Below are 23,479 nucleotides of genomic sequence, written 5' to 3'. Positions count from 1 at the left end.
ATTTAAGAAAGATGTTTCTGTCCATCCTTGCTGGTTGTTCAAGGTTTCTGTGGGGGGACAGAGCCCAGAAGCATCTCACTACACCACCATGATCAGGGTGGGGTCTCAGGACAAAATATTTTTATGTACGTCAACAATCTCAGCACCAATAAAAATAACTTTAATCTAGTTACTCTTAGTGACTGTATTGTAGATAGTTATTATTTTAGTATACTAGGGTACAATTTAATGCCATGCTTCTTTACTTGAATTTTTCCTAAATATAACTGATGAGAGCAACATCCCCAATACTACTTCCTTGGCAAAGCAAATGATGCTAATTTTCCTAATCTCTGACTGAAAATTCTTTCTAGCAGATGGTCTCAAACTGTGTAATTGTCCTCATTATTTTTTCCTTCTTATATCTACAACATGACCTAAGAACAATATACCCTTTGCCATCTTCCAGCTAGTCTAACTGATTCAATGCAGACTTGTTTATTACTAGTATTTTGTGTTTGGAATTTTGCTAAATACTAATGCCTACGAGACAGAGAAGATATGTTCCTGCTGCGGTCCAGGACAGGAGACAAACATGTAGATAAATATTCAGAGCCTAATACTATAAATGATATAATAGAACAATACACTGGGTATAAGAGACAAGAAAATACAGTGAGTAACACTTACTACATCAGGAAGACTTCACAGACCTGAGTCACATCTTAAATAATGGATAGATAAGCCCAGGGTCAAAAGTCAAAAGGGTGTGTGTGTATGTGTGTTTCTCAGGGGGCTGGGGGATGGAGTAAGGAAAGCAGACAAAAATAACTCTCCCAGTAGAGAGGAACATGTTCAAGGATAATATTTCTAAAAGGCTAGAACTCAGGTTTCATTACGGAGAGTGTTAAGAGCTAAGGTTGCTAGCAGGAGAATAATCCCAAATCTAGGGCTTTACAACAGCCCTGTATAGGAAGTGACATCTATACAGAGACCTACTTCCACAATTTGCATTACCCCAGGTCCCCGTGCTAGAAACCAGGTCACCAAAATACCTTGCTTAGATCACTTCAAAGACATTCGAAATGATCTCCCTGACCCCACTTTGGGTCATCTAGTTTCAGACTCCATCTAAAACAGTCTAAAAACAAAATGTTGTGATGCCACTGTTACGCTTAATGACTCCTAATAGTGACAATGTCCAAATTTCTAAACTTATTTTACAAGGACTTTTGAGATGTGGTCCTGCTTACCTTTCTTGACTCATCTCTGCCAGCATTTCCCCCACTTCTCAAGCCCCTGCTGTACTGAGGTTCTTTCAGTTCCTCAAACATGCTATCGTCTCTTGCCTCCAAATCTTACCTCTGCCTGGTACCAGTTTTTTAGCATAGAATGTAAAGCTTCTCTCTAGTCGAACTCCTACTCATTCTCAGTCCCCTTCTTCGATGCTATTTCTTCTTCAAGGGAGGCCCAAGCCCAAGTTAGTGCCTCTCCTAGTACTCCTACTGCAGCATGTCCTCCTGTCCTACCCCAGACCTACCTCTGATGGACAGCCTGACTCACCCAGACAGAAGCCTCTGAAAAGCAGGGACCACCTCTTTATTTCTAACTCTCATATGTCTAGCTGCCAACACAATACTCGGCTCATAAAAGAGGCTCAATAAATATTTTTTATATGATGGACAAAATGCTTAGCATCAAAATTTTATTATTAACATTATTTTTATTATTATTGCTTATTATTAAATAAAAGCCTCCAATACAAATGTTAAATAAAAATGGCTAATATTCATAAAAATTTGGTTCCATTTACTTTCTCACTTATTAAAGAAAGTCACCATATGGCTTGGGATTGTTATAGACTAATGGAGTTTCATTAAGAAGTCACTGTTACCTGACTAAAGTCAACATCTAAAGTGATCATGCTTTATATATAAGGTAAAAATTTGAGACCATTCCTTCTTGACATAAACATCCTTTTATTATCTAATTATGTAATTAATCCTTATGTTTATCAAAGCATTTATGAAATATTTTGGAAGTACATGTATCCATACATAATGATATTTTTGCAGGAGGCACAGATATAATTTTATTTTTCTTTCGGCATTTGCTAAACACTTTGATTCTGAAATCATCTTTTCTGTGAGCTTCTTAAAGACAAGTGTTCAAGTATGTGATTATCTTTTGGCTTTTATTGATATTTCCAGTATTCTGAAATCCTTTCACACAAATACACCACTGAGATCATATCTTTATCATTGCTTGTGTTTTATATAGGTAATTATCTATTTATGGAACTGCCTCACTCAAGGAACTGGGCTTTTTTAAATTCATCTTTGCACTCTCAGTGCCTAGCATGATACCCGGCACATAGTAAATACTTATCAGTGGATAAAATAAAATGTAGTTTGTCAGTTTTTGCAAATCCACCACTTTGATCATATGAGACACCTTAGTGAATTAGAAAAGCATTCTATTTGGCTTTCTAAAATGCAAATGAATTACATATTCTCCTTCCCTGATGAAAAAAATCCCTTTCTTATTCCCCATTCCCTATAAAATCCAAACCCTTCAGTGTGCATATCAGACCCTTCTTGATCTGACTCCTGCCTCACGCCCTCTCACTCCTGCCAGTCCTGGGGTGTTGAACAAGCCCCATCAACTGCCACTATCATACACATTTCGTGCTCTACCCATTTTTCAACAGTGCTGGCTGTGGCTGTTTGTAATTTCCTTAACCAACCATATTGTTTAATTCATTTCTAGTCATAACACAAATAGCAATAGATCTTTTTTATTGAGTCCTGATCTTCACTAAATATTTTACATGTGATTTTCATCACATTTACTGTATCCCTAGCATTTTACTCAATACATGGCACATAGTAAATAGTAAATACATGTTGATGAATAAATGAAGAACCCTATGCAGTAATGATTATTCCCTCATTATATGGGTAAGGAAAGAGACCTGGGATAGCTATACCAATATCAGATAAAATAAACTTTAAGTCAAAAACTGTTATGAGGGACAATGAAGACCAATATATACTGAGAAAGGTATCAATTCAAGAAGAAGATATAACTATTACAAATATATATGTACCTAATGGCAGAGCCCCAAAATAAATGAAGCAAATATTGACAGATTTGAAACGAGCAACAGAGTTCTATATTAATAAGAGAGTTCAATACACTACTTTCAATATTGCATAGAACATCTATACAGAAGATCAATAAGGAAACAAAAGACTTCAATAATACTCTAAACCAACCAGACATAACAGGTATATATAGAACACTTCACCCCAAAGGAGCTGACAACACATTCTTCTCTAGTGGATATGGAACATTCTCCAGGATACACCATATATTAGGTCATATAACAAGTCTCAATAAAATAAAAAATATTGAAATCATGTAATGTATTTTCTCCAACCACAATGAAATGATGTTAGAAATAAAAAGCTAGAGGGAGAAATTTAAAATTCATAAATATGTGGAAATTAAACAACATACACTTAACCAATGGGTTAAAGAAGAACTTGCAAGGGAAATTAGGAAATATCTTAAGGCAAATGAAAATGAAAACACAATATACCAGAACTTATGGAATGCAGCAGAGGCAGTGCTGAGGGAAATTTATAGCTCTTAAATTGCTTACATTAAAAAAGAACTCAAATCAGAGACCTAAACTCACAAACGGAGGATCTAGATAAAGAAGCACAAACTAAACTCAAAGTAAGCAGAAGGAAAAAAATAACAATGATTAGAGTGGAGATAAATGAAATAGAGAAAAAATAAAACAAAAACAAACAGAAAAAACAAGAGAGAGAATCAACAAAACCAGAAGTTGGTTGTTTCAAAAGGTCAGTAAAAACAACTAAACATTAATTATACTGACGAAAGAAAAAAAGAAAGAGTACACAAATAACTAAAATCAGAATTGAAAGGGGGGTATTACTACCAACTCCACAGAAAGAAAAAGGATTATAAGAGTATACTATGAAATTAGATAACCTAGATGAAATGGATACAACCTTGGAAACACACAAACTACCTGCATTGACTCAAGAAGAAATAGATGTCAACAGACCAGCAACTATTGAAGATACTGAATTGATCCTCAAAAACCTCCAAACAAAGAAAAGCCCAGGGCCAAATGGCTTCAAAGGTGAATTTTGCCAAATATTCCAACAAGAATTAACACTGTTCCTGCTCAAACTCTTCCAAAAAACTGAAGAAGAAGGAACATTCCCTAAGTCATTCTGAGGCCCACACCACCCTAATACCAAAGCCAAATAAAGACACCACAGGAAAAGAAAATTACAGACCAATATGCCTTATGAATATAGGTGCAAAAATCCTCAACAAAATATTAGCAAACTGAATCCAATAGCACATTAAAAGAATTATACACCATGGATCAAGTGGGATTAATCCAAGGTATGTAAGGGCAGTTCAACATAAGAAAATCAATTAATATAAGCTACTAAAGATATAAGGAAGAATGTGTCCAATTATCAGATCTGAAATCCACATAACTTGTGAGAATAAAGGTACTATTCATAAACACATGCACATGTATACAATCACACACATACTTTCTTTCGCTCTCTCTATATATAATATAAATTTAAAATATATATTATATATAAAATTCATGAAGATGCTATTTTAAATTGGTAGCTAATAAAATATATATTTAAAATTTACCCTGGGGCTTTTTAAAGACCCTCTCTAACTCAATTATCCATTTGTTTATATTTATGCACTTAGAGCTACAAACATGTTGCTTAGTTTTCCAATAGCGGCATCTGATATTATATTTTAATGTTTTAAAATAATTCATATAGAAATGCAAAACAAATATTTGTATGTGAAATGCCACTGCAAGTACTTGCCATTTATCAAGGAACTGTCCACTAACTAATTAGATATTGTCTTTCTACATAGCTTGCCCATCAGTCACTGTGTAGTCCATGGAGATGACGAGTCCCACACAGCATCAGTGCATGTGGTGTAGTGGAAAGCACATGGGCTGCAGTTGGGAGACCTGGTTTCAATACAATAGACTCTACTGTTTAACTAATTGTATAATATCAGTTAAATCATTTAACATCTACAGGATTTTATCTCCTTGTGTTTACATGATGATGACAATTAAACTTGATCCCGTAACCACACTGTATTCATTTGAGTTATGAAAATGAAAGCATTATACACAGGCACATTATTATTAGAGTTGATACAACATCCCAATATCAGTACTGATGCACCCTTTATAAATCTTGTAGCTGATAGTTTCCTTCACACCTTCCACCATCTCTCCAGTCAAAATCCAATTATGCTCATTTACCCTTCAACATATTTCTTAAATCTATGTTTTCCTCATCATCCCTACCCCTGCCTCACTAAGGCAGGCCCTCATCCTCTGTTAGAGCCTTCTTGTTTCTTATGCCACTTAAGGGTATCCTGTCACAAAGCTGTCAGAATGCTCTATCCAAACACAATCTGACCAGGCTATGCTCCTATCAACATCCTTTAGTGATTCCCTGCCAACTATAGAGTGAAATCCAAGCTTTAAAAAAGGCATTCAAAGACTTCCCTGGTCTGACACTCTGCCCAGCCTCTCCAGACTTCTCTCTCACCACCTCTTCCTTCCCTAGCATTTCTGGTCTTTACTTACATACCATGCTTCTGCTCCAGTTCCTTCTGCTTGGAATTTCCTACCACCTATCATCAAGTGGCTATCTCCCAACTAGCTCTTAAGTTTTAACACAGGAATCTTCCAAGGCACGGCCAGTAGACCTAAAAGGCACTCCCATATACAAATAAATTTCCCTATTATAAAATGCTTAGTTATCTGCCTGTATTTTTGGCCAATATGTGAGTTCCTAATGGCAGAGCCCAGTTTTGTGGTTGTTTTATTACTCTTTGTCCTCCTAGATCCTAGGAGAGTGTCTAGCACATTTTAGGCACTTTTGTTGAATATGTACTGTTGTTTCTACCCTGCACAAGATCTGGGCCAAATTCTTTATAAAACAACAGGAAGTCAGATACTCAAAACATCAAACTGACACAATAATGAGCTGGGGATTGGATCCACATAACAAACACCACGATAATATTGTTCCAAAGGCCAATCCATGGCTCTTGGCTCTTAAAAGGCAATTTCATTATACCTAAATCCTTAAAAAGGATATTTTGGAAACTGTACTGCTTCCATTCCTCATATCTAACAAGATTGTGTAGCAATTATTAATGGCAATCATGATTAATAATTTAAAAACATTAATTTGAGCAGTAACATCCATCTCGGTAAATATTTTAAAGAAAAGATTGACCAAATGTCACATGGGCCATATTGGAAAAAATACTATTTATTTATAGTGAAAACTGAAGAGTCTTTGGAACTTAGCCCAAAACCAAATAAGCAGTAACCAGAGTAACACATTAACCCTTAAATGATAATCACTTTCTCACCACATTTATTATTTGAAACATTATTCTCCTGCAGGATTGCTTCAGGATATTTTACCATATTAAGTAAAAATGCAGCTGGATTACAAATACTGAAAGAAAAAGAGAAAACTAAAAAGAAAAACAAAATCAATGGTACACTATTCCTATGTTAGGAATTTCCATCCATTAGAATTCTGGTTTTATGTTTCTCTATTCTCATTGATAAATGAATTTAAAATAGTCATACAAACATTCGTTTCTTCTTTTTTCTAAATTGAAATTGCTAGTTCCCTTAATATTTACTCATGGGTCTCATTTGCTAAGCCTTTATCACCATTCTACTCCCTTCTGAGCTCTAATGTTACTAGTTATCCTCTAAAATTGTAGCCATAAACAAGTGGGAAACAAATACCACCTAAACTCTTTCAATGGAATATTTTAATCTTTAGATTGGTTGATGTGGTTCCTTGCTATTTTACTTAATGTATTTGCAAAATAGTAAGCAATCAGGAAGTGACATAGTCCAGCTTAGCTCATCTTTCCAGCCATTTTTATTCACTGTTCATGTTTCAAAGTGCTTTATAATTGGTTTTGTTTGATATTATTCATAATAACACTGTGATATAGGTCAATATTAAACTCACAGGAATCTAAGTTTCTCATAGATTCTCTGTAATTAAGCCTTTATATTCCTCCAAGGTAGAACAGAGGCTGGCCTCAAAAAACTGGAAAAGGGAATTAGTAGTGTCACTTTATAAAGCCATAAAGAAGTGATGGAACATTCCTAAGGACTAGGAAACTTGTACTGATTGAACAATGCACAAGCTATGTATAGACACTCAACCTTAAGTATAAAGTTCACCTGATGGCCTTGGGGGTGAACCCAGTCTTGACCCAAAGCCACCAAGAACCACAATCACTCTACATATGGATCCATGTTGCAAGACGACTGTGTTCCAGACACAGTCTTCTTCACAATTAAAATGATTCAGTGTTCTCAGCCTCTATGATTGTTCCCAATCCAGTTTCCTACTACTTCTTATTCTTCTGTCATGTGTTTTGATTTCAACTCTTAACATTAATTCCCCTGACTGTAGTCCACAATGAGGCCCATGCTGCTTCTCCTAAGGATCACTTCATTTAACCACTTACACCAATGTGAAATGCCCTTCACTTTGGCATCTAAAGTATCTTTCTTTCCTAATATCCTCCTTACCTGGCTGCCTTGGTTTTTAACTTGGGTTCTTCGAACCCAATGAACATCTTTTCTGCCAGTGTTTCCTTCTGGGCTAATTCAGCAGAATAATAGATTTGGCTCTCTTCTCGCCTCTATATATGCTTTTCTGAGGTGAAGTTAACACCTTCAAGCAGCACTTCTGCTCTGACATCTTTCACATGCCTCTGTCTCTCCAACCTGGGCCTGTCTTCTGAGTTCATGCAAATGCCCCAATGCCTATTAAACATCTCCAATGGATACTGCATAGGCACCCTAAACTTTAAATGCCAAACTTGCTTTTCCTCCAAATGTTTCTCATTCAGAGTCTTCATAAATATAACTCATCATCCATTCAGGTGACTTAGCCAAAATCTCACAGTCATTCTAGAGTTTTCTTCTCTGCCTCATCCCCATATTCTATAAATGTTCATTCATTTCTTTGAAAAATATTTATCAAGAAACTACTATATACCAGCTATTAAGTCAGGTTCTACACATACTGCAGTAAGCAAAGTAAGCACCAGCCATGTACTCTAATGGAGCATATAGACGCAAAGAGGCTATTCAATATTGTAGAACGTGTGAAAGGCGCCCCCGGGAGTCTGGCCATGTGTACATGTATGGCATGTATATGTGCATCCTGCAAGTAGAGTATTATAAGAACAAAAGCAATATTTTCAATTATTTTTATTCTGCCTCTGCTTCTTTCCCACTGCCATTACCTGCTTCCAGCCATCATCATTTTCCTCCCAGACTGTCACATTAGCTCCCTAACAGTTTCCTGTCCTTTTCCCAATCTCTACCCTATTTGTTCACCACGCTGTTACCAGAATGATCTTTTTAAAATTCCAAGTTGACCAGTCTTTTAACATTGAACCTATGGCATCAAATCCAAAGTCCTTAAAACGGCCCACAAATGCTGTCTTGATGGAACCTCTTTATGCCTCTTTCCCCGACACATATTCTCTGCTGTGGTTGTGCCAAGCTCCTCTCACGTTCCTGTATCAGGTATGTACTCTCACAGCACTCTGCTTCAAAACACACTTAAACCTCTACCATCAATAATCTTCCCCATCTGATAATGCCTACATGTCCTTCCACACTCACCTTTGGCATCTTCCTCAAGTATCATTATAGTCCCTTGGGTGCCCACCTCTGTTCTTCAATTTCTCCCTGCCCACATGTCCATCATATTACTTATGGAATCAGATTGGAATCACAGATTTAGTGTGACTAGACCATGAGATTTTGAAGCAGAGGGCCCCTCCTTTGCTCATTTCCCTGTTTTTGTATCCTACCACAGGGCCTTGCATGTAGGACTCCCTCAGTAAATATTTGGTGAATAAATTACTTGGTGGCAAAGAGCCTATCTTGCATAATTATGTTAGGTTTTCTCTAGAATGCCACATTGTGGAATCTACCTAGCTCCAAATGGGTAATAGTCCCCTAGCCCATGAGACCAAGTCAACTTACCAATCTGCATTCCAGGTCCTTCTGTATCTGACATGAATTCCCATTGAAAGATGATAATTTTCCATTTCCTTCAAAGTTTAAGACTCACTTCCTCCAGGAAGCCCTCCTTGACTATTAATGCACTATAAATATTTTCTTACTTTGAACTCTCGATGTTTTAACACAGGAATAGAAATTTGCCTATACTTTCCCTAAGAAAGTTTTCTCTGTATATGCATCCTCTTTCCTAAAACTATACGGGAAGGGTCTTAGGAATAAAAACTGTCCTCTTTTTGAGTTGTCTGTGGTACCTAATCCACGGCTGCATGTGTGACAGTATTTACTATACCGTTAGTATAAAATCAATCTCTCTGTATTCTGATCCCAACATGCCACTAAAACTGCTCTTGCAAATTCAATTATTTTCTGTCTTCACCTTACTTGATTTTTCAGCACTGTTTATCAGAGAGGGCCACTTTCCTTTTCTTGAAATGTGGACTCTCCTTAGCTTCAAAATATTCTACCCTTCTGATTTTTCTGCAGCTTTTCTGGCTACTCCTCAGTTTGCTGTGGGAGCTGCTGTTCCTTTACCAAACCATTAAACATCCAGTTCCTCAGGAATAGCTCCTTCTCCTCTAGGCCCATCTCTCTTGCCACCCCTCACTTTCAGGCCAAACAATCTACTCTCCATAACTCCATTTAAATAGAGGTAGGAAAGTAACTTCATTCCATTTATTGTGTGCAACGATGTATTTTAATAAGCCCAATTCCTAATGTGATATAGGGGATAAAGAAGTGAAGAGCACATCATTGGATTGGAAAACAGAAAAATATTCAAAAGAGAATAAAACGGAAGCGTCTTGTGTGTCTAAGCTACGTAGAGGTCAAGAAAACCTAAGGGTTAATTTGTTCTGTAAAATGTAATGCAGCAATTCAGATCATGTAACAGAACATAAAATCATTTGTGTTTTCGTGCTTTGGTTTTAAACCACTGAAGAGGATATTTGTGCATTTACCACAGCAAAAGTTGTAGCAGTCTCCCTCAGGCAGAAGTGCTTATGTGTCTGATAATGCCTAGTGATTTGCTTAAAAGAAGATAGACACACCCTCAGGCAAGTGAGAAGATTAAATAGAGTCAATTTAAGAAGTGCAGTGCCCTCAGTAAGTTCGGAAATTAATTCAGATTAAGACATTTTGCTTTTAGGATTTATGTCAAAAGAGTAGTCCTACCCACCTCACTTGGAAGCAGACATGGGGGAAGACGGTCAAAATATATGTTCCGCAAGAAATATTCAATATGTTAAAAATATATATACCTTTAAAATTATAGAGCAAAATCACCATGTGTGTTGTTTCAAGCTAGTAGAAATTTCAATTGCTTTTTTTTACTAGACTGGAAATTGGGGGAGGGGATACAATTAATTCTAATATAAAGAATCTAGAAATGTAGCGAATATGTCTGAAGCAACATGCTTCTTTCTTTCTATAATACCATTTATGAGAAATTACTTGTTCAAGTAGTTTCTTAATCCCAAATTTCATTCTGGACACTGGCACTTAACAATTGTCCTTTGTCCATGGAGTAAATTACTGACTGAAGCCCCCAGGTCCCTCAGGCAAACTTGAGAATTTAATTGTAACCTTATAGTTAAAGTTTATCCTACCCAGGAAAAATTAAACAGTGGTCTTTTTACAGTCCAAAATTGTCTACTGAGACTTAAAATTTCACATTAGCTCAATAAATTCCCAGAGACAGATCAAGAAGATGATGTTAATATCAAACATGAAATTCCAGTGATTCCATGTATAAAAATGCACTGTCAGGTTTGCCTAAGATGTGACCTATTTTACTAGCTGCTATTCTTGAAATTTGTTCTGTTTCTATTATACGAACACACAATATATACCCAAGGTTATAATTTTCTTGGTAATGTATTATTGGAATTTGTTGAAAATATTTTTGTTCATAACCTTCATTTCCTGTATCAATATGCATTTCTTTGTAACCTTCAAGACCAACACAAATATTCTCTAGAAATTGTAATATGACCTTACCTTGCTTCCATTTTCTCTTGCCTCTCGTTCCATCTTGAGGTCAGAAATTAGAAGGTTCTTATATTTGTTTTTTCCATTACTGCTGTGGTCGTCTATTCTGTACTCTGAAGTCAGCTGTGCTGAAAGGGGACTGTCGCTCAGATTCAGTGGCTGTTCGTCCTGCTCCAGCCCAGTTTTGCCATCACTGTTGGAGTCTCCCATCTCCCTGCTCTGTGTTCCCCCTGAAGGCATCGAGCTGTGCCCCAGAGTCTCATTGCCATTAAAGCTATCTGCAGCAGAATCATCTGTTGGACAGAAAACAGGTATATTTTCATTTTAATTAATATGTTTTCAGTTTCTACTTCAACTAGCATTTATTGAACTCCTATTATGTTCTTGGCATTGTGCGAAGTCATTTTGCATGTAATATGAAATTTGACATTAGTAACAACCTTGTGCAGCAGCCATTGCTATTTTAAATCTAGTAGTCAAATTTAGGCATAAGAAGTAAGATAAAATAACAATAAGAAGGTAAACAGGAGAAAACAGTGCAATCACAAAAATAAACTTAAAGAAAATAAGATACTTGTCAACTATCTTACACAAAGTTCTCATTTTTCCAATGGGAATATCCAGATTTGGTGAGAATGCTCTGAAAAGAACATTCACATATACCATTCTTAAGGGTGTATATTGTTACATTTATTGGTGTATACAGAGATTGAGTAATAAGTATTAAAAAATTAAAAGTGCTCATAAACTTTGCTCTATTCATGCCACTTCTGGGACTTTTAAGCCTAAAGAGTTTAATCTTTGTGTGTATCTCTGTGCAGGTAAAAAGACATTTATCCAGGTTTGTTTATATGTAGAAATAACATAATTACCCAAAACAGAGGATGGTTTAGTGAATGCTGGAATGGTTATACTATACTGCAGTCACTCAATACCCCATTTAAAGATACGGGGAAATGTGAATTATGAAATATTAAAGGGAAAACAGTGTGTTCAATATGGTCCCAGCTTGATCCCAAGAAAACACAAAGAGACCTAGGGAAAAGGCTAGAAAGACATAGTTTGAAATGTTAATTCTGATTTTCCCTTTATTGTGTGGTAATGGATTTTTAATATTCTTAATTATCTACACCTAATATATATATTATTTTTCTAATAAATATGCAAGAATTATAGAAAAAGAAACAAGGAAGAAGAGGAAGAAGAGTTAAGCAAATTTTTTTTGGTTTCAACATTAATAAACTTTGTTTAGAAAAAAGTATATCAATAATAGTTTACTGACAGCAAGAAACATAAAACAATAGAATTTTAATTTTTTAATCCATTAATTTTATCTTTATTTATACCATAAGAATTTGCTATTGATTTCAAACACTTATGATAGACAAAGGTGTTAAAATGTTTCCTTCCATTAATGCCTGTTAATGAAACCATATAAATGTGATTTGGGGTTAATTTCTGAATATTCTCAAATAAGCTTTATTTTTGAAGGGTGCAAGTAAATATGTAATTCCTTCTAATCATTTGAATTCATGGAAATAATCTTTAAATTCTGAAAGAAGTAATAAAACTCATTTATCTGTTAATTCATTTAATCAACAAACACTTATCGTGTGCCTTACTCTATGGCCAATAGAGGGTGAAATATTTGTCCTGTAGAGAATCTGCCTTCGATGAGTCCACAGTAAATTAAAAGAGACAGAAAAATAAGCATGCAATTGAAGTACAGAGCGAACTACTGTGACCCAATGCAAGGGATAAAGACATCACAAAGGCTTCCTAGAGCAGGTGACAAGTGAGCTGAGTCCTAAAGATGAAGAAGGTTGGGAGAGCATTTCCAACAGAGATGAGCATGTGTGAAATCATATGCCAAAGAATAATGCAGGTGGGTGAGAAGACAGATTTAATGCTCTATCTCTTGGTTTAGGTAGTTGAGTGCAAAAGTGGGAAAAGATAAACCTGGAAAGAGAGGAAATAGGGAAGGTTTGGAAAGTCTTGTGTGTCAAGGAGCCTGGGTTTCACCCTGCGAGCAATTAGGAACAATTTACATTTATGGTGGGTAGTGGCATGGAGAAAACTGTATTTTAAAGAGATTACTCTGACACAGATGAAGAGAACGGGATGAAAAAAGGGGGCAAAATGAAAGCTGGAGAACCAAGTAAGAGATCCTCAAGTATTTAAGCTGGCAGTGTTAAAAGTGCAAATTACAGCAGCAGCAGTACAGAAAGGGAAAGGAGAGGAAGGCTGGAAAATAGGGAATAGAGTAGAGAGGCCTGGTAATGGTTAAATGTGGGGATAAGAAATCAGCATGAATTTCAAGTTTCTCGCTCCCACAAAAAAAATGAAAACAAACTGCATTAAGTTTAATTTTCAGTAAAATAATATTTTAAAGAATCTTCTAAAATACTATTCTGGGAAAAAAGTTAAAATGTGTACATATGGCAAAATTCTACTATTGAATCACTCTTTTTAGGTGTCCATTCAAGAAAAGCCTCTACATGGAAAGGAAACATATCCAGGAGAATTTAGGAAACTGGCCACAAATAATATGACATAGTGCTTTCCATAGCTATTAATTTCACAAATGAAAACTTTATTTCAAAAATTAACTCTCTAGTTTTTTTGAAATACAGAATTAGGGGAATGATTTGTATGAAAATAATTTGAAGAACTATGCATTGCTTTTTTATGTCCATTCAAAACCTATGCTAAAAATATTTAAGGTCATTTCTAATTAAGTGATTTCTTTCCGAAGAAATCCAAAGAAAAACATAATGGACATTTTAAAACAAAAACGTAATAACCACGTCATATAGAAAAGCTTATCAAATATGTTAAAAGAGTAAATACCCCTAAAGATACATTTTAAAACCAAATCTTCATTAGCATATTTATCATTTTTGAGTTAAATTTGTTATAGTTAAAATCAATTTCTCTAATATGAAATGATCAAACACATCTAGTAAATTCCATATCAATTATTCCTTTTTCAGGTAAGATAAACATTATCATTTACCAAAGCAGTCTTATAATAACAGTTATATATTTGTTGTATCTATAGTTTTGACAGAAAATGTAAATAACAAAGGAAAAAATATTTTTAGACTGAGTAGATCACTCCAGATGTTACCAAGGTAACTAAATTCAACAGCTTTATAGAGTCATTCCTGAGTAAGTCAGTATATTTTATGAGAATGAATGATTTATTCATTTGTATCAAATACATATTCACATATTTTAAATTCAAATGGTAAAAGGATCAAGAATGTCACCAATGCCACTCTTTGTTAATGAAAATTTAAAACATTTTTGATGTCTAAGTTAGAAAATGCAATACAAAGCAATGAGCAGACAGTAAACACAGGATAAACGAACACTTAGATTGTCTAGTTTCATGTATCCATGCTAACGATTTTTATTCTCTCTCTTCCTTAGAGATAATTTTTAAGCTTTAAAATCCCAGATCTCAGACTCCTGTTTACCGTAACCAGTTCACATCAGTTTATTGTTTTCAAGCGGAAACTTGCTTTCTTACCCAACTTAGTTTGCTCCATCCTGAGTGGCTGCTGGCGTGACAGTACCGGGTTGCAGTGCTCCAAAAAGGGAATGTAGTGTTTGGATATTTGTGGTGCAGCCTTCAGGTTCTCAGACCCACATGATAGAGCTTTGCCCAAGGCTTCAGCCTGGCCACCCTAACGTTTGAACCAAAGACTGCGTATGTGAGTCCCAAGGAAAAATAGCACCTGGAGCTTTGGAAAATAAGAATGCCCAGGATACCTAGCAACAGAGGAGAACGTGGAATGTGATGACAAAGTAGCATGGAACCTAGTGACATCAGGAGGGCAGTTGGCTATTGGGTTTAATTTGCTCTGAGTTTAGTTTTGATGAGATGGATTTAGTGCTGTGGAGGGGACCCACTCACATTTGAGTTAGCTTAATGAGGGTCTTCTCTATTTGGCTAACTAACCATAAATGGCACACTATTAATTTTCTTCTTTCTTCTTCCCTACTTCCCATTCCCTTCATCGATTAGTAGAGAACCTAGGAATAATTGTTTAAATTATTTCTAATGTCCCCACATGCATTTTGTACATGGGTTATTTCATTAATACCAGATTCAATGGTTCTCTCTCTGAATATAAAATTAACCCACAATACAATGTATGCATGTGTGTGCACATAAACACACACCACACACACATATATACACACAAACAGATGTGTAGTATATCTACTGACATCTCCCAAGGCACCTAACCTACTTTCTCATTCAGTTACTGTAGCTCTTTATGATGAGCTTTGAGCCAAGTGCTTTGGGCAAAATGAACAAGAAGAAAATATATCATCCGCATTTTAAGAATTGTTACTTGGAGGCTCAGTCCTAAAATCCAGGTCAGATGCCCATAGGATCCGAAAACCCTTTTATTATTTTCCCCAAAATGTGCCACTGTTCTCTGCTTGCAGTCCTTTGAGGTCTCCTTAGAAAACTCCCCTTTCATATCTCACCATAAAAACATTTTTAAATCCAAAATAGAGATGTAAACAACTTTGCTCCAAATAAATAGCACTTCAATACCCTAAAGAGTAGAAAATTAAAAGAAAAGAAAAGGAATCTTTCAAAATCTATTTGTAAAATAAAATAGTTTAGTCCTGACTCCTTCTTATAAGTCCTCATCTTGGTGCTCTGCTGTCTTCTCCCTGCTATGGGATCCGCTATCAAAAACTGAAGTTTAACCATGACTGGACCATACCTTATATCTTATTCCATAGATATGTCAACTCTACATAAAGCAAGTAATGTGATTTGAATTGATCCTTTCAGCACCTCCCTCAACCTGTGTCCCTGCCCAACTCCCTGCCTCATTGCTGTCTTCACGGTTCTTCTGCTTGCCTAGAAATTCTTCTTTCTCATTTCCTTCTTTAAATCCTTCTTGTACCCTATCCATTATTTAAATTTCCATTTTACTTATAATATCTAATACCGTTTTTAATATTTAATTATGTGTCATGTTCTGTGTTTTATCTTTTCTTATCTCATATCCAAAAATTCTGATTCCTGACTCACAAAAGTTCTGCATTTTCACGTCCTCAGCACTGCAAAAACCCAGAAAAACACAAACAATCAAAAATGCAATCTCTTTTTTTCGCTTGTTTTGGCAAAATATAATCTGGATTGTATGCCATTTGGCAATGCTATTTTAAATGTGTAAAAAAAAAATACTACATTCTGAGGTTAAATCACTCTAAGGAAAAGTTTTACTTTATTAATAATACAGATGTAAATAAATATGTATGTACATGTATGTATTATTACTCCTAAATTGATTCTTAAACAATAAAACTGATTTTACTGAGGACAAGAAAATAATAATAAGGGGATTTGTTTTTTACTAAATTAATTCTGTAGAAGAGTGGTCCTGTCACTTTGGTTAGGTATCTCCAAATTCATCCCTTGCCATTAGAAGAATGGGTCTGTCTAATTTAAGAAGGCACTGCAGAGAAGGCACAGAGAGGAACTGGATATATTTCAAAGCCTACCAGTAAAGCTCAGCCAAGTAAGTAAGTAATAAAACTAATTCTGAGTTATCAATAGGAGATAATGCATTGTCATTACATTATTGTGTTTAAAATATTTAACCAAATGCCTATTAGGTGGAAGACACTCTTGGCATTGTGAGTCCAAAGATGGATTCCATGTGGAATGTAGTCTTGAATTTAGACTGAAGAGAAGAATTAGAACACAAGGTAGAAAATAGTATCTGTCCCATCAGAGTTTCATGCCAGGCATAATAAATAAACAAGGTTTTCAGAGGAAGAAAAGTCACTTACACATGGCTGGGGATAAGGAGGTTATCAGGGAAGGTCTTTTACAAGGGGAAGAATCTGAAGGCATGAGCTATATGTGGACATGTGGCCATGAGGGTGGAGGTTATTCCAGTTCAGGAGATAGCACCAAAGGCGGGGAAGAGCTGAAAGAGTAAGGGACTGAGTGGTTCCACACACTAAGGGAATCGCATATTGAGAGAGTTGTGGCTATTTCAGTTTATTCCTTTTCTGGATCACTTAAAAAATAATTAAATGTTCTCCCAGGACAGGACCTTAGGGGCATCCACTGATGATATGATTCTAGTCTGAGAGAGGTCTCTTTATCTCTGCATCCCACCTCCAAACTACTATCAAATGATCCATAACAAAACTCCCCCACCGCAATTTCAAGATGACATATTAAAAATGGCCATCAATGCAATAACATCAATGACTCCAGAAATGTCTAAATAAATTTTAAAACACTACTTTCATGCTTACCCACTATCTTGTTTACTGTTTGAAAGAACTTATTTTATAGAAAATAAGCATAAACATATTTTGATATTTTTACAGTTAAATTTGAAAATATCTGTGATTTCTTTTGTTAACAGAGTCACAGTTACTATACCTACTCTGTGTTTAATTGCCTGCATCTGTACTAGACATGGATGTCAATTTACAGTTAGAGGTAAGGTAAAATTATATGTAAATACATATATATATATACATATTTTTTTCTTTCCCCATACAAGTCATGGACTCACTCATTGATCTATCCATGATCTTTTTCTGAACTAGACGCCATGCTAATTATTTCACTTATTTTAAATGGTAGCATAACACTAAAAAAATCACAGGTTTTGAAATCTTGAATTCCAATCCTGATATGTCAGGTTTCAAGGGTGCTTTGTTTAGTTCTTTTTCTCACTTTACAACACTTTGCCACTGTGTCATGTAAGCTACTAGAAGGTGGGTATACTTTATCTTGTGTTTCTTTGTGCTCCTCTATAGTATGCAGCCTATTGCTTGACACAAAGTTTTCAATCATTAAAAATATATCAAGGCTCTGTTTCATGTATATAAAAATATTTCTGTAATGATATAGTATCATAATGCATTAATAATGTATTGATATAATGATCTTATGCATCATATAATATGTAACATAATATAATATATTCTTATATATTATACAGTAATTACCTTATTCAATAAAATATAATTATATTGTAACATTATACATTATTTAAATAATTTTGTGCTATGAGCATACATTTATATATAATATAAAGTTATTGATTTATCAATCAATTGATTAAGGCAAATAATGTCATAAGCAATATAATGTGTTCATGCAGCTGTAAACCATGCATGTGGCAACTCCCTCATGGAGCAATTTACTGCTACAAATTAAAACCAAAATAGTTAATACTGTGAGTCTCTTTTTTTTGGGGGGGGGAGGTCTGTCTCATATGGCAAACAGTATATATAATGATAAAATCTGATATGAAATTTAAAGTGAAATTTAAGACAATTATTACACAGTGGGTCAGAGTTTTCAAAAAAAAAGCTGGCAACTAACCATTGGAGAGAAGTCTCCCAGGAAACATATTAGATGGACAATAGAAACAAGAAACAATGTCATATGGTATTATTATTATAAAGTCATTCTATTAGAAAATGATATAATAATTTACAGACTAAATGGCTTAGTGATTTATAATTAATTATTCCAAACTGATAAATAAATGAAATGAAGAAAATATCACAGATTTGGGGTAAGTCATTCTGAAAAGAAAACATTCTAATTGAAGCAAAAATTAACACCATCCAAAAGGAGGCTGACCTGAATTGTGTTTAGCCAAACAACAAATCAAGAGGTTTTTTTGCCTTGCTGACAATAAATAAGAAAATATTTTATTCTGAAACACTGAATGGAAGGTTTAAAAAAAAGAAAAGAAAAGAAGACCCAACTGTAATAAGCTGTGTTTGAAACAAGTGTCACAGAGCTGGATAGAGCCTGGCAATCTCCAAATTTATCCTTGCAGCAAACATCATGGTGGTAGCTAACTACCTCACAAAAATCCCCATTTCTCCAGCAACTGCCCTTGATACACAGTGCTAAGTCACCAAAAGCTACTTTGATGGCCTGCTTTTGTTCCTGATCCCCTTACTTAAACAATTCAGCTACTGTTCTGGTTAATGCATGTTTCTGAGTTCCTGTCCAACAACCAACAAGAAGCCATTTACTTTCACTTTTAGAAGCAGTGATTTACTTTCACTGTTACTTCCCAGGATTATCTTAGCTCTGGTTCTATGATACAATCTAGTTCATAAGTACGTTAACTGCCACAATATAGCCTATTAGTCATCCCCATGGTTCCACATATTGATGAAACCAAACTAAAAGTCAAGGGGAGCAAACATGGTGTAATGGTTAGGTTCATGTGTCAACTTGGCCAGGTGATGGTGCCCAGCCATCTGGTCAAGCAAACACTGATCTAACAATTGCTGTGAGGACGTTTGAGGCTGGTTAATAAACCAACAGGCTGGTTTTTAAATCATCAGTCAATTGACTGCAGCTGTGACTGATGACTCACCAAAGGAATTCCAAGGAAGATGTCCGATGAACTCCTCAGAAAATGAATCAACTTCGATGAACTCCTCAGGAAATGAACTGGGATCTTCGACAAATGTGTTCAATGAACTCCTCAGGAAATGAACTGGCAACTTCGACGAACTCCTCAGGAAATGCTTCACTGGGCAGCTGAAGAAGAAGTGAAGGTCCTCTATCTGTCTTGCTTACAAGTCTTCAACTGATCCAGCCAATTGCATTCTCTCATTGTACAGATCTCTTTGTACAGATCAATCATGTTAGGTACCTTTGATTGTAAAGGGAATACTGACTTCTCCTTAAAGGAATGAACACTTATTCTTGAATTGGTCTTGCATTTCCTGCCCATTCTGTCAACACTACCACCTATGGACCTTAGAATGCATTATATACCACCATGTTTCCCACATAGCGTTAATTTTAATCAAGGCAACCATATCATAGCAAACAAAGTGAAGCAACTAAAAAATTGTGCTTGGAGTTATTCCTATTATTGTCTACTCTATCAACAAGAAGCTACTGACTTCATAAAATAATGAAATGACCTATTAAAACTCAGCTGTGATGCCATTGGAAGACAATACCCAGCTGAAGGTGCCTTTCAGGATGTGACATATGCTCTAAAAAACTACCGATATTTGAGGCTGCCTCTCTTTTAGCCACAATATCATTCTGGAAAACAAGGCTTTCCAGAAATGGAAGTGACACTTCTCACCATTTCCCTACAACTATAGGCTCTTGGAGAGAAAGTTCATTCTACAAATGAGATAGATAACTGATGATTTCATGCCACACAGGCCACTAAGGGAATAAATAAAAAGGAGGGCTATGTGTTGGCTGAGATCACTGATCCTGACTACCAATGGAACAAAAGAGGACTACCACCTGAAATGGATTGGGAATTGGATCCTCAGGGAGCAAATGGAGCACTTCTCACTCTACTCTATACAAAAGAAAACATTCTCAAGCCAAATTTGGTAGGTGGAGACAAGAAGACCTCATTCCTTGACATGACAACACTTTTCCTGGCAAAATTCCCTGATTACTTTACTTGATAAATAAGAAAAGTAAATATGGAATGTGTCAGTGGAGCTGGTTAGTCACAAATACTAGCTATAGCCATGGAACCAGAAGCAGAAACTAGGAATGCAATCATTATCTGGATTTCTTTGTTTGCTCTCAAGTGTCTGAAGTTTAAAAACTTACCCCTCTTTTATCTCCACTACTGTATATAAGGTGTGGTAGTGGTAGATAAATATACTAATTCGCTCATTAGTTGCATGATTTCAAATGTTACAGAAATAAAAGAAGAATGTACATCATCTGGTTATCCTGACCTCAGAAAAGAAGGCCTTCTTGATACCACCTCTTGATGCAGTAGCTAGACATGACTTAGATTTAGTTCCCTTTGGGGGAAAAACTAAGGGTGTTTGTGGTTTATGTGAAATAGGTGGAAAATATTCAGTGGAAGCATCTTTGGATAAATGAGAAGTTTGTGTGATGAGTGTGTGAGAGTGTGTGTGTGTGTGTGTGTGTGTGTGTGTGTGTGTGTGTGTGGGCTGCCAACTGGTGGTATTTATTATGCATAGTAGCAACCTAGTGCACAGAGTCTGCTCCTGTAAGAAGACCCAATAGGCATGGTCTCCTGTTACTTTGGCCAAATTTGGAGTTAGAGACAGAGAAAAAGGGGAGTCATTGGAACTAGGTCTTTTATGCTAACCTTTGAGAAGAAAGTATAAAACCTACTGACACTGGGGTTCCCATCTTTTCTCCAGTTCTTGCCTTTCCAGAGTATTGGATGATCAAATCCTGCCCAAATTTTGTAGATACTCTAGAGCCCCTCCAATAGATTCCTACTTTTTGTGCTTTTTTGGCTTAATTTAGCCAACACGGTCATTTTTAACTTGGAAAAGCCAACTTTAACTAATGCATATATCTTTTAATTTTGAAGAAACTGAGGAACAGATGTTAAGTGACGACTATGTTCAGTTAAAAATATAACTCACATGTTGAGATTTGAAGCCCACATAACAAAATATAGTCAAAGAATAGGGGAATCTAAACCTGAAGAAGAGAGCAGTTTCAGGGACTATGGTTTTAATGTGTTCTTATTACCTGTCAAGAGTAAAGAAGATCAAAGATTAGGAATTATACAGAATCAGATTTTTTGTACAATATATGGGAAATCATCCTAACAAAAGATCAAATCAAAAGATTAAATGAGCTTCTCTGTCTTCAAAGGTGTTTAAGCACAAAATGCACGCCCATGGAGGGTAAGTTCCAGTTCTTATTCATTTATCAATTGTTGCTGGGCACATGGTAAAAACTCTATTTATTGTATATAGCTATTTGCTGAATTAGACAATTACAACAAATCACAGTCACATAGTAATACCTGTTTGAGAAATAGAGTGTGAATCTTCTTAAGTCCTTATCTATGTTCTTTAGCTGCTTATTGCATGTATTACTGCATTAGTGATGGTGGTAGGAAGAATTCTACAAATGCCCCTCCCCCAAGATTTCACACCCTAAATCCCAGAACCTATAAATATCGTCAGTTGATCTTAGATAGGGAGATTATCTGGGCGGACATGGTCTAATCACATTACCTCTTAAACATACAGAGCTTTTTCTGGTTAAAGCTGAAGAGGAAGTGAGAGAGATTCAAAGCACAAGGAGTGTTTTGATATGCCATTGCTAACTTGAAGATGAAAGGGGACAGGTAGGAAGGAATGCAGGAGCTGAGAGAGACCTCCTAACGACAGGAAACAAGGAAACAGTACTTCAGAACTACACAAGGAACCACAAGGAACTAAGCTCTGCTGACAACCTGAATAAGCTTGGAAGTGCACAGCCAAGCCTGCCTGGGATTTCCCACCTTTATGACAGTGAGTTAGGGGTGTTGTTTTAAACTGTTTAGTTTGTGGAAATTTGTCACACAGCAATATAAAACTAGTGCAGTGACAAACATAAAGGATATTCTATGGTGTTCCAGGATGGTTAATAATAAGCATCCAAAATTATTTATGTATATTTCAAATGCTAGGTGTGTATCAGTGGTTCTCAAACTTTAATGTGCTTCAGAATCTCCTGGGGTACATGCTGAAAATACAGAGCTACTAGGACACTAAAATCTCTCACCCAAAGAAAACTGAAATTTTGGTTTCATTTTTCTTGGTTGGGGCCAGAGAATCTAGAAGCATTTCTCCCACAGAAGTTTTGGGGCCATGTGTGAGAAATTCACATAGATAATATCCAACAACTATCAGCTGAACATGCGATTGTAAACAGCAACTGTGGATATGACAAGTACTAAATATGGCCTACTGCCATCAAATCCCAGTTCAGGAAAACTGAATCAAAGAATATTTTAATCCCATTTTACGAATCTCCAGGAAATTTTCAGTAAACAAGCCAGCTAGCCAAATATTCTGTCCCCTGATAAAGTTTAATAAACAAAATCACTTACAGCCATAGAAGGCCCATTTTATTAAAAGGATCATAAAATTATATGTTTTTGCCCAAAGAGCTAATGTAAATGTATAAATGAAGAACTAAAGACCTTACCTCAGAAAAAGGATCATCTTGATTACACTGATTAACAAATTTCTTGGAAATTTGTCAAATACAATGATAGTCAAAAAGTAATGTCAGTCTGAGTTTGAGAAACAAAACTTATGAGAATTGAAAGGATTCAATTAACAAGGTATTAATAAAGCATTATTTTTTATAGTATTTTTTATAGTAGTGGTATCAAATTCTCTGCAGAACAAAATTACAGAATCCCTTTTGGTTCACTATTATAAATTATTTATCTAAGCTAGTGAACTGATTGTAACAATTTAAACTCTCTGGACAATACCAAGAGCTTTTAAAATGTGATTACCTCCAATTAC

The 23,479-nt window shown here is 35.6% G+C and overlaps 1 protein-coding gene and 1 pseudogene across 8 annotated transcripts in view; both read right to left on the bottom strand.

Moving 5' to 3' along the window:
* The window catches only part of LOC119511850, a 46,081-nt pseudogene extending 44,768 nt beyond the window's left edge, over positions 1-1,313 (bottom strand).
* NOL4 (nucleolar protein 4) overlaps positions 1-23,479 on the bottom strand; it is a 422,358-nt gene that overhangs the window by 142,745 nt on the left and 256,134 nt on the right. For all 8 annotated transcript variants that reach the window (XM_037806264.1, XM_037806258.1, XM_037806256.1 and 5 more), the window contains one exon: positions 11,171-11,454. In XM_037806264.1, the coding sequence (XP_037662192.1) occupies positions 11,171-11,454 (284 nt within the window). The remainder of the gene's footprint in view (positions 1-11,170; positions 11,455-23,479) is intronic.

Source organism: Choloepus didactylus, chromosome 16, assembly GCF_015220235.1.
Source record: "Choloepus didactylus isolate mChoDid1 chromosome 16, mChoDid1.pri, whole genome shotgun sequence".
NCBI lineage: Eukaryota > Metazoa > Chordata > Mammalia > Pilosa > Megalonychidae > Choloepus > Choloepus didactylus.
This window is presented reverse-complemented; position numbering and strand designations above follow the sequence as displayed.